This window comes from Mercenaria mercenaria, chromosome 1 (genome assembly GCF_021730395.1).
Source record: "Mercenaria mercenaria strain notata chromosome 1, MADL_Memer_1, whole genome shotgun sequence".
Lineage (NCBI taxonomy): Eukaryota > Metazoa > Mollusca > Bivalvia > Venerida > Veneridae > Mercenaria > Mercenaria mercenaria.
Genome location: NC_069361.1, coordinates 33,077,236 through 33,093,279, shown reverse-complemented (window position 1 = coordinate 33,093,279; position 16,044 = coordinate 33,077,236). Strand labels below are relative to the sequence as shown.

The 16,044-nt window shown below is 34.8% G+C and overlaps 1 protein-coding gene and 1 long non-coding RNA gene across 5 annotated transcripts in view; both read left to right on the top strand.

The window, feature by feature from the left end:
• Positions 1-6,433, top strand: part of LOC123542009 (ERO1-like protein alpha) — a 55,441-nt gene extending 49,008 nt beyond the window's left edge. For all 4 annotated transcript variants that reach the window (XM_045327654.2, XM_045327639.2, XM_045327673.2 and 1 more), the window contains 5 exons: positions 449-525; positions 1,017-1,086; positions 1,487-1,573; positions 4,121-4,260; positions 5,342-6,433. In XM_045327654.2, the coding sequence (XP_045183589.2) occupies positions 449-525; positions 1,017-1,086; positions 1,487-1,573; positions 4,121-4,260; positions 5,342-5,393 (426 nt within the window). In that variant the 3' untranslated portion in view covers positions 5,394-6,433. The remainder of the gene's footprint in view (positions 1-448; positions 526-1,016; positions 1,087-1,486; positions 1,574-4,120; positions 4,261-5,341) is intronic.
• A 3,117-nt stretch (positions 6,434-9,550) lies between these two features.
• LOC128557113 (uncharacterized) lies at positions 9,551-15,454 on the top strand. Its single transcript, XR_008371042.1, has 2 exons — positions 9,551-9,593; positions 9,758-15,454. It is a non-coding gene; the product is annotated as an uncharacterized LOC128557113 (long non-coding RNA).
• Positions 15,455-16,044: the final 590 nt, after the last annotated feature.

Below are 16,044 nucleotides of genomic sequence, written 5' to 3'. Positions count from 1 at the left end.
TGGCATATTATTTTTGCCAAGTTTGATAACCAGCCAGATAGTTTTTGTTGTTCTGGAGGTAGAGCTATGAACCTTGAGTTATTTGAAATTGAGATTATTGACAACTAGTCTGCTCAGTTAAAGTAGGGTATTTTAAAAGCCAAAAGTAATTTGCTGTTCTGGGCATATATTATGACAGTTTGGCATTCTTGTTATCATTAAATAGCTTTGTCTGCATACAAGGGAATTTAATGTAATAGATATAATTATAGATTGCAATGACTTGAAGTGAACCACATTTCAAAGAATTATAAAATAATCAGTGTTTATAAGGAATTTTATGATGATCAAGTGCACAGTGCAAGAACAGTAATTCCACATATTTAACACATGCTCAGTGTATGACATACTCTGATGAATGCTGCAAAGCTGGAGTGATAAGTAAGTCATGGTTAACTTATATTTCCAGGAAGGGTTTTTCACTGGTGATGAAGAAGAGGATGCAGATGTGAAGCAGGGGGTCCAAGATTTACTTAGTGTTATTAAGTAAGTACTGTTAAAAATTACTCAGTATAATTAAGTAAGAACTTGTATTATCAGTCAAGTTAATAAGAATTGAATGTTATTAAGTAAGAACATCGGTAACCAACACACCAAGAAACAGGTATTGCACTTCAGTTTGGTATCTGGAACTGGTGTTCCCCACATTCTACTTATTTCAAAACAACTATTAAAGTTTGTCTGAAATTCTGTCTATATTTATGTAATTTAACTCCAGGTTAGACAAAAGGTTTTCTGAAAAGATATGTATATGTATGAAAGGCTGAAAGTAATGTTTGTCGCAGAGAACTTCTTCTTGTGTTGAATTCTAGTCATCTTGAAGTTAAATCACAAGATTCGTTGAAGATATTATGTTTCGACTGTACATACCTTTCTACGGAGGTATTTGCTTGTTAGAGGTGACCTGTTACACTGAAATTCATTGTGAAGTTTATTTAAACATTATCTTTTATCAGGTCTTGTTTGCTTTCTTTCAGAGAATTTCCAGAGCAGTTTGATGAAAGTAAACTATTCAAAGGAAATAAAAAAGTAGCCAGGGCTTTAAAAGTATGTATACATTTATATACATGTACATTGTATTGCATGATTTATTGCAAAACATCCATTTACTGTAATACTATAGGAACAAGATAGCATAACTTAAGGGAAGGTATATACCCTTCTTGTGAAAAAACATTTGAATGGTATTATTTGTCACATGGTGCAGTCAGTCTTGGGCTAGAATGCAGGACCCCTCGCCTACGGGATGAGTGCTCTATCAACTGAGCTTCACAGCTGACTGACAAATTCTAACGTGAATAATTTCATACAACAACATTATAAACCTTATTTCTAATATTTCAGATTCTGCACATGGTCAAGTTGTATTCAAACCCTGCTCCGCATTCATGTACCTTTATAACAGTGTATGATGCTATTACATGTATGTGATTTATAAACATTTCAGAGAGAGTTTCGGGACCATTTCCTCAATATATCTCGAATTATGGACTGTGTTGGTTGTGATAAATGCAAACTTTGGGGAAAATTACAGGTAAAAAACAATAAATGAATGTCAAGACTAGTACTGCAGACTACTTCAGGTTTACCATATAAGTAAAACAGTTCTGTAATGAATACAAATATGTGTTAGGGCTTCTGTGGTTTGACTCAGTCTGTTCATGAGAGGTAATGGAATTTCCTACATCTATCATGCTCACCAGCACCAGCTCAAGCAGTTATAGTAAAAATGAATGTACACCATGATCCCAAAGGACCAGAAAATATAACAACACTAAATAGTTATACGCCCAAATAGTTATAGCCCTAAATAGTTATAAGCCCAAATAGTTATAAGCCCTAAATAGTTATAAGCCCAAATAGTTATAAGCCCTAAATAGTTATAAGCCCAAATAGTTATAAGCCCTAAATAGTTATAAGCCCTAAATAGTTATAAGCCCAAATAGTTAAAAGCCCTAAATAGTTATAAGCCCAAATAGTTATAAGCCCTAAATAGTTATAAGCCCAAATAGGTATAAGCCCTAAATAGTTATAAGCCCAAATAGTTATAAGTCCAAATAGTTATAAGCCCTAAATAGTTATAAAGCTATGTATTCTAAGTATTCTCTACAGAAGTCAAATGTATGGGCCTTTTTCAGCTTGATATCTCTAAAAATATAAAGAAAAACATAACATCCTTGTTGTGGCTCAGTCCATGTAGCTTTTCAAGAAGAATTTTTATATGAGCTGAACAATTTATGTTCATAACAGAACTATTTACTTTTTGTGGTGACTGTATCAAGTCTCCTAACCTTAGAGTCAAATCACCCACATTATAGTGAGGAATGAAGTACTTGAAACCACCACTGAAATTCTGTCAGAGTAATAACACATTTGCACAGTTGTAGTCTAATGCTTATAAGAAAATTTAGACTGAAGACCCTTTCTGAAATTTTCAAAATGGCTGTCAATTTATCTGGAAAGTAAAATATAGTATTACCTGTATGCTGAGAATTAGAATAATGTGCAACTGGTTTTGGCAGTAATGTCAGAGCTGGGTTCCCACACTTCCTGGAAAACTGGAAAAGTCCTTGAATTTTTCATTTCATTTTCAAGGCCTTACGCCGCCTTGAAAGTACTTGAATTTTAAAGAAAGAGCAAAAAAACCTGGAAAAAGTCGGGAATTTTGTTCTTTCTGTATGCTCACAATATTGCCAGTGTACATAAATAGCAAACATATTTAAATAGAGAAACACCGGCATTGCTATCCCTGTTCTTGAAAAATTTGCGTCATCAACTCTTCACATCAGTTGAGATTTTAGTGGTGTTACACCTACTTAGTCTATACGGAGTTGCCTTTCTTTGTAAAGTGTCTGGTGATTAAGATGAAAGAAAAACGTGGCACATTTTAAAAAATGATTTCTTTCCTACAAAGAAGGGGGCCTCCGTGGCCGAGTGGTTAAGGTCGCTGACTTCAAATCACTTGCCCCTCATCGATGTGGGTTCGAGCCTTACTCGGGGCGTTGAATTCTTCATGTGAGGAAGCCATCCAGCTGGCTTACAGAAGGTCGGTGGTTCTAATGCACGGAGGGGCACCTGGGGTCTTCCTCCACCATTAAAGCTGGAAAGTCGCCATATGACCTATCATGTGTCAGTGCGACGTTAAATCCAACAAAACAAACAAAAAATCCTACAAAGAAGAGAAATTGGCAAAGCTAGTGCAAAATACGACCTCAAAAGTCTGAAAATTTACAATGAATCGGTATTGCCAGATGACTGCATTGTCCATGCTTATAAACCGACTGAAATACATCTGACAAATTGCAGAACACCCTTAAAATTGAATCACAAGATGAAGAGATGCTTATCAGCACAAGAAGTCAATCTAAAAAGCAACCTACTGACAACTTTGAAAAGTCTTAAATGCTTGGTGAAAACTGAGTCCTGTTTTTTAGTTTAATTAAATTTACATGTATTATACCCCCACCGATGAAGTTCAAAGTGGGTATATTGGAGTCTGTACATCTGTCCATTTATGTCTGTCCATGATTCTTGTGAACCTAACTCACTATTTGAAGGGTTTTGTTGAAACTTTACAGACTGGTAGTACATGACATGAGGATTTTCATATTACAAAATAATCTAGCAAAGGGGAGATAACTCGGACCTAGATATTTTCCATTATGTCTTAAACAGTACTACTTTAGCCAAGTGACAGTGAGCAAGGTAGAAGTATTCATCCCCTTTAGGGATAGCTCTAGCTTATTTTCTTAAAGTTCTAGCACCTCTTAAAGATCTTAGAGGCAGTGAAAGAATTTCGCTTCTGACGGGACTTGAACCTACAATGTCTGGATCAGGTTTGGGCGCTCTGCCTTTGAACCATGAGGCGATCTATTAGTCCTTGAATTTTGTGAAAATGTCCTGGAAAAGTCCTTGAAAAGTCCTTGAATTATTTCAACGGAACAGAGTGGGAACCCTGTCAGAGTCATAATGTCACCATAACAATCAGGTTTTTTGCTCACTTCTAACATTATGTTGTTATGAGAAATGTTCATTTTGTTTAAATGATAGTAATCAATGTATCTATTCAAACTTTTTGCAGGTGCAAGGTATGGGAACAGCATTGAAAATTCTGTTCTCAGGTGATGGAATGGGACCACAATCAATTGTGAAAGCAGGGTCCAAAAATAAATTTCAGCTCAGAAGAACAGAAATTGTCTCCTTATTTAATGCCTTTGGCAGGTAAATTGTTGTTATATCTGTGTACTTTAGAACTTGCCTTAAGCAGTTAGCTGCATTAGACAGCCACTTGCCTGAAGCAGCCAATCAGCTGCATTAAGTAGCCAGATTGTGTGTCTTCATTTGGCTGCTTGATACGGGTTTGGCTGTATTTTATATTTTGAATGAAAATAGGAAAATAGGACATTTGAAACAACTTCTTGACCATGACCTGGAGTTTTGACCATTTGTATGGTGTGCTTTATATAGCTGGACACCAATCTGACTTAAGTACTTGATCTTCTAAACGAAGATCTGAGAACGACCCATTCACTATCGTCTTCTGTATATTTTGGATTTCCAGTATTGCTATTTTTATTTTATCCAATCCGACGACTTGTTCGATTGTCACAGAGTAAGAAAAATGTGCAATTATTTCAGGGCTCGAACCCGGGCCCCCTCGCTTACAAAGCAAGTGGCCTACCGACTGAGCTAACCAGCTATCTGATACATTATGACATAAGAATTGTAAATATCAAAAGTCAAGGCTACAGGTAGATTTGCAAGATGTTGTAAGTTAGGCTCTGATTGGCGAGCGAAAGGGTCGTCAGAACGAGGCAATGAATAGGTCGTTCTCAGATCCTATGCGTAGCGTAATAGGAGATGTACTTTAGTCAGATTGAGCTGGACACCTACTGTAGAGACTGGTTACAGTTCAAGACTTAAAGCTTAGTTTGAAAACCAGTCTCAGAACTCTGTCATGTGATTGGTTGTTTCAGAGCATACTTTTATAACTGACCAATGGCAAGCTTGTATCTCCTAACTCAGTTTTGTAATCTTGGGGAGGGGTTTGTCTTTTTCTATAATTAACATAAAAGGAATAGGTGTAACTAAATTTATTGGATTTTAAGGAAATTGATAAGAATTATTAAATGCTTGGAGCAAAAAAGTGATTGTGAAGTACAAGTTTATCATACTTAACCTTAGTATCCTTGGTAATTAATGAAAAATACCATTAGTCATCAAAATAACTCCACTATCATATTAAGTCAAGAATACATTGTATGTATAGAAGATCTTAATAGTTTTTTTTCTTATCCTGTAGGTTGTCTTCAAGTATACATGCTATAGAAGAATTCCGTAGACTGTTAAGATGACAGCTTTCAAGATCAGGAAGACACAACGGATGTGGACCGGGAATGTGCATTTCTTCTGTCTTTCAATTTTGAGGATGAAATCTTCAGCGAGTGGGATGTACAGCTTACACAGTCTCCGACAAGGTTTAAAAATTACCTTTCCAGGATGTGTATTAGTATGTAATGACAATAAGGTCTTAATCATACCAACTGGTCTGCTTTTATGAGGGATTAAACTAGAATAGATTGCAGTCTTGAAATAACAAAAGCAGTAATATATCTGCATTTAGGTTTAACACTTTTCAGCTTTTAGGTCAAGGTTGTCATTTAATTCAATATATGAAAATTTTGGCATAAAGTGTACATGAAAGAATGATAGAGGTAAAAAATTGCCAGATTACATACAGACGGAAGGGAAATAACTAGTTGGTTCAATGCATAATATGTCATAGCACAGAGTGTTCAAAGCTTTTTGAAGAAAACTAGGTACAGTGAAGGTCCTTATGTTGTCTTCATATTGTCCATTACTGCTGGGGTTGTATTAAGAAACCAGATATTTTATACAGTGCTAAACATTCCAAATATGTCTCAAGACAGTTTGTGATTGTATATGAGGTGCCTAATTGTTTTTTCTTTGATGTTAAATAAGATCCTTTTATAAATGTTTTAACTGTTACTACATTTTGAACAAAGGTCAGTACTTTAATTTAATGTATAAAGGTGTATTCTCAGTGAAAGAATATTTAAACAACAATTGCCCAAAAGGAAATATACTGTGATTTATATATAGAATTGTATATAGGTATTTTCAGATTCAGTATGGCCTATTATATCTGGCAAAGGTGACATACCATTTTATACAATAATTGTATTATTCTAACACACACTCAATTTATTTATCCTACTTAACAAAGACAGCTAAAAGTGTGATGTTAGTGTGCAATAGATTTTTCTTAAATCATGTTAAATTGGCTCTTCCATGAAATGACCGTACATCATTACTGACAATTTATCATTGAAAATCAAATGACTCGCAAATACTGACAGTTTTACTTGTGCTGGACATTTGTGTATTGTTTAGAATCAAATGATATTCTAAATGACTTTAAATTCTAGCTCTAAATTGATAAAAAGTCACTGTTTTAGATATGTTATATCTTAAACAAAACTAAGGGACATCTGTAAAATATTGAGTAAAAGTGACTGTTTGAACAGCATTGTCAGTGGGTTTGCCACACTTTTCAATACATGTATTGCTGGGGCCTCCGTGGCTGAGTGGTTAAGGTCACTGACTTCAAATCACTTGCCCCTCATTGATGTGGGTTCTAGCCTCACTTGGAGTGTTGAATTCTTCATGTGAGGAAGCCATCAGTTGGCTTACGGAAGGTTGGGGGTTTTACCCAGGTCCCCACTCATTATGAAATAATGCACGGAGGGGCACCTGGGGTCTTCCTTCACCATCACAGCTGGAAAGTTGCCATATGACCTATAATTGTGTCAGTGTGATGTTAAACCCATCAAAATATATAAACAATACATTTATCTTCAGAGAAAGGTCATCATGAATTTGACTATACGATTTTGTAGCCATTGATTTAATGGAGGAAATGAGATTTCAAAATATATATTTAAACATGAAGGAAAATTATTTACATAACAATAATAAGTGTCTGTCATTTTTTTCCTTGTAAAGGAATGGAGTGGCTAGCCTTCATGTTTGATCAGTAAAATCAGGCTTTATGTATGTTGTAGAATAAGTACATCTAACTTTGTTTAAAATTCAGTGTTTTGAATGTTAAAACCGCCGATGCTTATTGAAATATATTACTCTACATATTCGTACAATTATGAAACCTCAGCGTCTGTACTAATTGAGCCTTCAGTTCCTGTGATGAAATAATATGAAATTAAGTATGTAAATTGATCCATAGTTACTGTTGGATTAGATTATTGAGGTTTGTTTAGAAAGGTTAGGTTTTACATGTACAAAATTTGATATATATAAATGAAATATGCTTGTATTTATTCTGTAAATTTAGATTGTAATGAGCAGAGATATTTGTATTTTACTGAGCATGGCTTTACATTACTTCTGAATTCCTCATAGAAGATAAGCATTTATTTTGCCATTTTTATCCTTTTTTATGCCCTAATTTGAAGAAGGATTGCAGATGTCGGTCGGTCGTTCGTAATATAGACCAATCTGTTTCCGGATGATAACTCGAGAACGCTTGGGCCTAGGATCATGTAAGTTGATAGGAAGGTTGATCATCACCAGCAGATGACCTCTATTTGTTTTGAGATCTGTATGTGAAAGGTCAAGGTCACAGTGACCCTGAACAATTTAACATTTTCCGGATGATAACTCAAGAACACTTGGGCCTAGGATCATGAAAGTTGATAGGGAGGTTGATCATGACCAGCAGATGACCCCTATCGGTTTTGAGGTCAGTATGTCAAAGGTCAAGGTCACAGTGACCCTGAACAGTTAAACGGTTTCCGGATGATAACTCAAGAACGCTTGGGCCTAGGATCATGAAAGTTGATAGGGAGGTTGGTCATGACCAGCAGATGACCCCTATTGATTTTGAGGTCAGTATGTCAAAGATCAAGGTCACAGTGACCCTGAACAATTAAACGGTTCTGGATGATAACTCAAGACTGCTTGGGCCTAGGATCATGAAAGATAATAGGGAGGTTTGTCATCACCAGCAGATGACCCCTATTAATTTTGAGATCAGTAGGTTAAAGGTCAAGGTCACAGTGACCAGAAACAGTAAAATGGTTTCTGGGCGATAGAAAGGATTGGGCCTAGGATCAGGAAAATTGATAGGAGATTGATCATGACCAGCAGATGACCCCTATTGATTTTGAGGTCAGTATGTCAAAGATCAAGGTCACAGTGACCCTGAACAATTAAACGGTTCTGGATGATAACTCAAGATTGCTTGGGCCAGGGATCATGAAAGATAATAGGGAGGTTTGTCATCACCAGCAGATGACCCCTATTAATTTTGAGATCAGTAGGTTAAAGGTCAAGGTCACAGTGACCAGAAACAGTAAAATGGTTTCTGGGCGATAGAAAGGCTTGGGCCTAGGATCAGGAAAATTGATAGGAGATTGATCATGACCAGCAGATGACCCCTATTGATTTTGAGGTCATTAAGTCAAAGTTCAAGGTCACATTAGCAGAAACAGTTAAACAGTTTCTGGACGATAACTTCAGAACACTTGGGCCAAGGGTCATGAAAGATGATAGAGAGGTTCATCATGACCAGCAGATGACCCCTATCGGTTTTGAGGTCAGTATGTCAAAGGTCAAGGTCACAGTGACCCTGAACAGTTAAACGGTTTCCGGATGATAACTCAAGAACGCTTGGGCCTAGGATCATGAAACTTATGATAGGGAGGTTGGTCATGACCAGTAGATGACCCCTATAGATTTTGAGGTCAGTAGGCCAAAGGTCAAGGTCACATTGACCTGGAACAGTAAAACTCTTTCCGGACGATACCTTGAGATCGCATGGGCCTAGGATCACGAAACTTAACAGGGAGGTTGATCATGACCAGCAGATGACCCCTGTTGATTTTGAGGTCAATAGGTATAAGGTCAAGGTCACATTGAACCAGAACAGTAGAAGTTTTATTCACAGTGAGCATATAATTTCTATTCCTTGTGCAATTACTGAATGCATCAAGGGGGGCATTTCGTGTTCAACAAGCTCTTGTTTTTCAGAATACTGTATTTTGACAAAATTTTGTGTTCCAAATTATACATTTGATGTACATGTATATAGAATGTTTAATTTTGATTTTTATGTATGACATAAATTGTAAATATTCATAAACATAAGATTGATATATTTTTGTACCCCCCGACAACAAAGTTGTAAGGGGGGGTATACTGGTTTCAGGTTGTCTGTCTGTCTGTCTGTCCGTCTGTCCGTAGACGCAATCTTGTGCGCACCATCTCTCCTTATCCCTTGACAGAATTTAATGAAACTTCAACAGGTGATCAGTACCAACAGTAGTTGTGCATGGGGCATGTTTAGGTTCTTTTAGAAAAAAATTTGCAGAGTTATGGACTTTGTTTTTTTGTTACTATACTATTTTACATAGACAAGTCTTGTGCGCACCATCTCTCTCATCCCCTTGACACAATTTATGAAACTTCAAAACAAGTGATCAGTACCAACATTAGTTGTGCATGGGGCATGTTAGGTTCTTTTAGAAAAAATTTGCAGAGTTATGGGACTTTGTTTTTTTGTTACTATTATATACATAAAACAATCTTGTGCGCACCATCTCTCCACATCCCTTGACACAATTTAAGAAACTTCACACAAGTGATCAGTACCAACAGTAGTGTGCATGGGGCATGTTAGGTTCTTTTAGAAAAAAAATTTGCAGAGTTATGGGACTTTGTTTTTTTGTTACTATGCTATATACATAGACACAATCTTGTGCACACCATCTCTCCTCATCCCCTTGACACAATTTAATGAAACTTCACACAAGTGATCAGTAACAACAGTAGTTGTGCATGGGGCATGTTAGGTTCTTTCAGAAAAAAAATTTGCAGAGTTATGGGACTTTGTTTTTTTTTGTTACTATACTATATACATAGACACAATCTTGTGCGCACCATATCTCCTCATCCCCTTGACACAATTTAATGAAACTTCACACAAGTGATCAGTACCAACCCTAGTTGTGCATGGTGCATGTTACATTCTTTTAGATAAATATTCTGCATAGTTATGGGACTTTGTTTTTTGTTACTATACTGTATACATACATTCTATATACATACAGTCCACATAATTATGCAATCTTGTGTGCATCAAATTGCAATGTACTGTGTCAGTGCATGCGGGGGGTACATTCATCACCTTTAGTGATAGCTCTAGTTTCATTTTGCCATTTCTTTTATTATGTAATACTTATCAGCAGTCTGTAAGTAAGAAAATAAAGCCTGATCCAGATATTTTTGGTAAAGTTTGGAATAAATAAGGCCCGAAAGATTTAATTATTATGAATTAGCTAAAAACTAAGACCAATATATTGCACAAGTGACTCATTGCATGTTACTATTTATATTATTAAACTGTTTATGCAGTCAAAACTTGCAGCCAGAGACATTTTCTGAATCATGGTAAGAGAGTGGATGTATATATACTCATTTTCCAGACAAAATATCATAAAATTAGATTTTGAAAACATAACTGTTACATCATTTTTGAATAGGGATAATTAAAGTGGAATTATGCACATTTTTCAAGTAAAAATCTAGCTGAAATAGATGTGTGTGTAAAAAGGGCAGAGGAAATTATAGCTTTTAACCCAATATACCAAACTCTTCCTGTTACCAGTACAAAATAATAACTTTCCAAATATGACTTTTCTTATTTTGACTGGGGCAGCCTTTTTAAGAAAAGTCAAACTGTATGCAGGAGTTGCTTCCCTTCAACTTCAGAAATCTCTACCCATAGGTAAGGGAGATCACTGCGTAGAAGATTGAAGAAAAGAACTATTATTTTATTAGTCTGATTTCTTTATTTATAAAGCATCAACTTCAAATACTTCTGCGGCATTATCGTTAATTTAACAAATTTAAATGCATAGCAACCGAAAATTGCTTTTATAAAATATTCACAAAAAACACACTAAGATGCACATAATGCCACTTTAATGGAGGGCATGCTTACCTACCTAGTAGGGAAAGACAAGTTTATCCAGGAAGGAGATCACTTTATCTTTTATCCTAAGACAAGCTACACATGTGCATCTTGATGTCATATTTTGATTCATATCATGACATTGTACTATATGAACAATTTTTAAGTTACAGTATATTTACACATGTTGCAGATCAGAAGGCAAGAAAATTAATCTAACAAGTCTGTCTGAGTAAGGCAGGTATTTTCCCAATCCGCGGGACAGCATTGACAAAAAAAAGTATTTTCTCAATCCGTGGGACAGCATTGACAAAAAAAACTAGCTAGAACCCTGTTTTCCATTCAGTGCTGTCCCTCTGGTTTGGGGAAAACCCAGTCTTACACAGGCTGACATGTAAGATCTCTATAATCTTATGAAAACAGCTAGTTTTACTGATAGCTCATGGAATTTAAAGATGTAAAATCATTTGGTTTTATACAAGTCATTATCATTTAAAATAGGTATGCTTTACATTTTTACATCAATGTTTATGCTTTACAGTTGGCGTTTGCAATATGACTTCTTCTCGGCGATATATGACCATTTTGTGTTGATTTGTCGTAAAACCCAACTCACTCACTCACTAATCTTGCAGAGAGATGTATATCATTAGAATATTTGTGCAAATTTAAGACATGGGTTTTGGACATACGCATTTTTTTTCTGTCACTATGGTAACATTTTGCTCATTGAACAGTTAGTATCAAAATAACTCACTTACTGACATTATGTTGTAAATTGCTCATTTTTGGTCTGTTTGTTCCTTGAATTGCTGTATAGTGCAAGTCCATGACATATAGATGAGAACATTTTTTACTTACAAACAATACTTGTTTTATGTGTGTTTGATGGTTAAAATAAGGTGTAAACTAAGTTATAGTAAATAGGTGAACATTTATTCTGTGAAAGCATTTGTATACAGCTATTGCATTCTGGGTAGCAGTGATATTGTGTTGATTACACATTACACATTTTATATTGTGTTGATTACACATTACGCATTTTATGTTTAAGTTAATATGTTGATAAGAATCTGATGTTTGCTGTAGATATTCTTTAAAAAACACTGCTTACAAATGTATCTTCATGTTATACTCTATCATAGTATGTAAAGACAGAACCTTAGTATTTTAATAAACATTTTAAAGGTAGGTAAAAGATTAATAAATGGTATTTTCTAAGAAAATTTCTAAACTTGTGAGTACTCTTGGTACAGGTTAAATGCCAAGATTAAATGCAAGAGAGAGGATTGTTGAGAAAATAAGTTATTCTATCCATGCTACAGCTCATGGTTCAGATCAACATGAAAATCCACTCATATCTGTGATATACTGTGAAAATATTAAATATCGTGGGCATGAAATTTCGTGGTTTGGGCCAAAACGGTCATTAAGTATCGTGGGCATGAAATTTTGTGGTTCGGGCCAAAACGGTCATCAAGTATCATGGGCATGAAATTTCGTGGTTTGGGCCAAAACGGTCATTAAGTATTGTGGGCATGAAATTTTGTGGTTTTGGTCAAAACGTTTATTTCATGGGGATATGATTTCATTGATTTCAACTTTTGGAGATAAAATGAATATAAGAGTCTTACTTGTTCACTGTGATGTAGTTTTATGGATCAACAGAAACGTGAAATCCATGAAAATTAGTCCCCCCCTCCCCATGAATATTAATGATTTTACAGTACTTGTTATAGAAATGTACCTTCCTACAGGGTGCTTGCATTGTGAGGATTGATTATAAAACTGTTGTATAAAATATACAGTAGTTTTACAATCAATTCACAGTTGTAATACAACTAGTAGTATGATGTATGTTAAAGTTGCAAGGGTGATTTTCAAATCTACTAAATAGGACTTCATAGATAGAATCTTGTGTATGTGTGTAACCTTTTTAGAGTGTCTGTTCATTTTTGTTTTGATATTGGGTGTATTTATAACCAAAGAATAATTACCCACAGAGCTGACAGATTTCTCAGTCAGCGTGCCCCATTATTGTAATGATAACATGCAATGGTGATTCTTATTGTAACATAATACTGAAACTTTTTTTTATGTACAATTTAGAATCTCATCTATAGAAACAAAATGATTGATATTTTTATCTACATGTTTGATGTATCTTTAATTCTGAGAGGTTACCTACACATGTAAATGTTTGTGAATAAGAAATGGATAAAATACTGTGCATTGAAACCCCACACATGTTCAAGTATAGATAGCTGTAGCTCATGGGCACACTCAAGCTATTGATGCCATCTCCAGCCATTTTATTTATATTTACTACATTTGGATTCCTTCAAACAGTGGATATTTTGTTCATTTTCTTGCCACCTTTAGCAGTTAATACAGAATCTTTGAGGTATTTTTACAAACAGATGAAATGAAAATCATTTTGAAAATTCATTCTTTTATCTTGCATATTAACTCAAAGAAAACTTGTATGTATTACCAGAGTGGTAACACTAGCCTGTTGATGAAGAAATATATTTTAAAGATAAAATACTTGTATCCATTTTAAAACAGAATAAGATCTCACTACATTAAATATTTTTTTACTAGATAACCAAATGAGACTTCATTTCTTGAGATGAAGCTTTATTAACACTTAACTAAATCAGCTTCGAGGCATTAGATACTGTGAAATCATTTAATTTCGTGGGCATGAAATTTCGTGGTTTTGGTCAAATCGACAATTTCGTGGGGATATGAATTTGTGGATTTCAATTTTTCAACATAAAATGAATGGGAATTTTACTTGTTGGTTGGGATAAAATTTCGTGGATTGACTCAACCACGAAATCCACGAAAATTAGTCCCCCACGAATATTAATGATTTCACAGTAAATCAGTCAGGGTGATGTGTTAGCTATGGGTTAGCATTTTGTTTACCTGAAAAAGATAATGTAATTTTTCTGCTGTTGTTGAATGAAAATAAATTGTTTTATTTGCAAAATATGATGTACATGCAGTTGTATCAGTTATGTAATGAAATGTTTAATGTGTAACAAATTTTCTGTAGTGTTTCATTTCATTTGTTGTTATTGTTCATTGTTGTTTGTGTTACTTTGTTAAAGAAAATAGTACCTTAGAATAGGGCTTCATATTTTACCCTTTTCTATTTCTTTTAAAGCAGGTTAAAAAAAGAGAGAAATATTTTATATTAACATAAATTTTAACTAATAAATCTGAAAAAATTGTGCAGCAGTATACACTTAATACTGAATGCTTGATGGTCAATAGTGAAAACTATTGCCCAAGGTCCAAAGAACCAGCAGCTTTGACCATTCACAGACGAGCAATTCAATGTGTTTTATTACATGACGTAAAAATATTTTTGAAAGTTTTCCTTTTTAACTTAATAGCCCAGTAAGCATATATATATTTAATACAGACAAGTAATATACTGTGAAATCATTTTTATTTGCACAGGACGAATTTTCGCGTATTTCGCGCTAGGACTGATGCGCGAATTAAAGACCACACTATTATTTATTTTTAATTTTATTTTTTCATTTCTAAAATTGAAACGCGCGAATTAAAGCCTGCGCGAAACAGTCCTTTTTCACATTTGCGCTAAATTTCATGCCAGCGAATTTAAATGATTTCACATTAGCATAAACTTTGGACCAGTGATTTATATAAGGAGTCATATGTAATAATAACTTGTACTTCTAACTGTGAATATTGAAATATATAATGAAAATTACACCTTTTGTAAACTTGGATTTGTTTTTTCCCTTGGGGAAAAATATACAGCTTACACAAAGATTAACCTTTAGCCTGCTGGCAGCAAGTGATTCTGCCTTTGCGACCAGTGCAGACCAAGATCAGCCTGCACATCGATGCAGTCTGATCGTGGTCTGCACTGTTCGCTATTCAGTCAGTGAATTTTCAGTGAAAACCCCTTTTAACAGTTAATGGTTCTGTCCAAATTGAAAGACGGACAAGTTCATTATAGAAATTTAGCAGGATAAGGGTTAAACATCTTGTTATTAGGTTGTTTTCAGATTTCATGAAACTTTGGTTGCATGAAATTATCTGATATTGTGGAATCATTTAATTTCGTGGTAATGAATTTTTTTATTTAACCAAGAAGATAATTAATGAAGTGAGTCTGAATTGCAGGTTTCAAGTTGAAAGAAAACTGTGTGTTTCTGGGATTTAATTTGTTAGGTTGTTGCAACCATGAAATGCACCAAATTATTTTCCCATGTAAATGAATGATTTCACAATATTAGTTTCTTGTTAATTGAAGTTAACTCTTTGTTGCATATTTAAGATGATACCAGTTTCTGATGTTATTTATTATATGAAATGGTTTATGAAATTCTATTTATAAATTAAATGTAAAAACCAAAATTTAATTGTTATTTATTTTAGCTCACAGGGTGAGCTATTGGGATCATGGCTCGCTGTCCATCATTCTTTCTGTCCATCCACACTTTTCTTCAGATGACATCTCCTCTGAAACTACTGGTCCAAATTACACCAGTCATAGTCGGAAGCGTACTGGCTTGGTCCTCAGGTTTGTTCAGATGTTTCATTATAGGCTAGGTATAGTACTAGAGATCAATCAGTTGCACAAATAAGAATCTTACCTTGCATTTACCTATACAGCAGTATGACAGCAGTTGAAAGGATCAATGAAGTAACTGTATGGTTAAAACCTAGTGATAAGTAATTTCATTTTAACGTCAATTTTCGGGGTAAATACTGACGAGATTTTTCTTGTTGTATACGCCCATCTCTGAAAGAGGGGGGTGTATTATGTGAACACCCATGGCGGCAGGTGGTCAGCATCCAAAGCAAATCAAATTTAGCCTTGTCCGCTCTCTAAGTCAAATAGTTTTCATCCAATCTTCACCAAACTTGCTGACATTGCTTGTGGGCATAATATCTCGGCCAAGTTCGATAACCAGGCACTTGGATTATGGCCCTTGAATTACTAG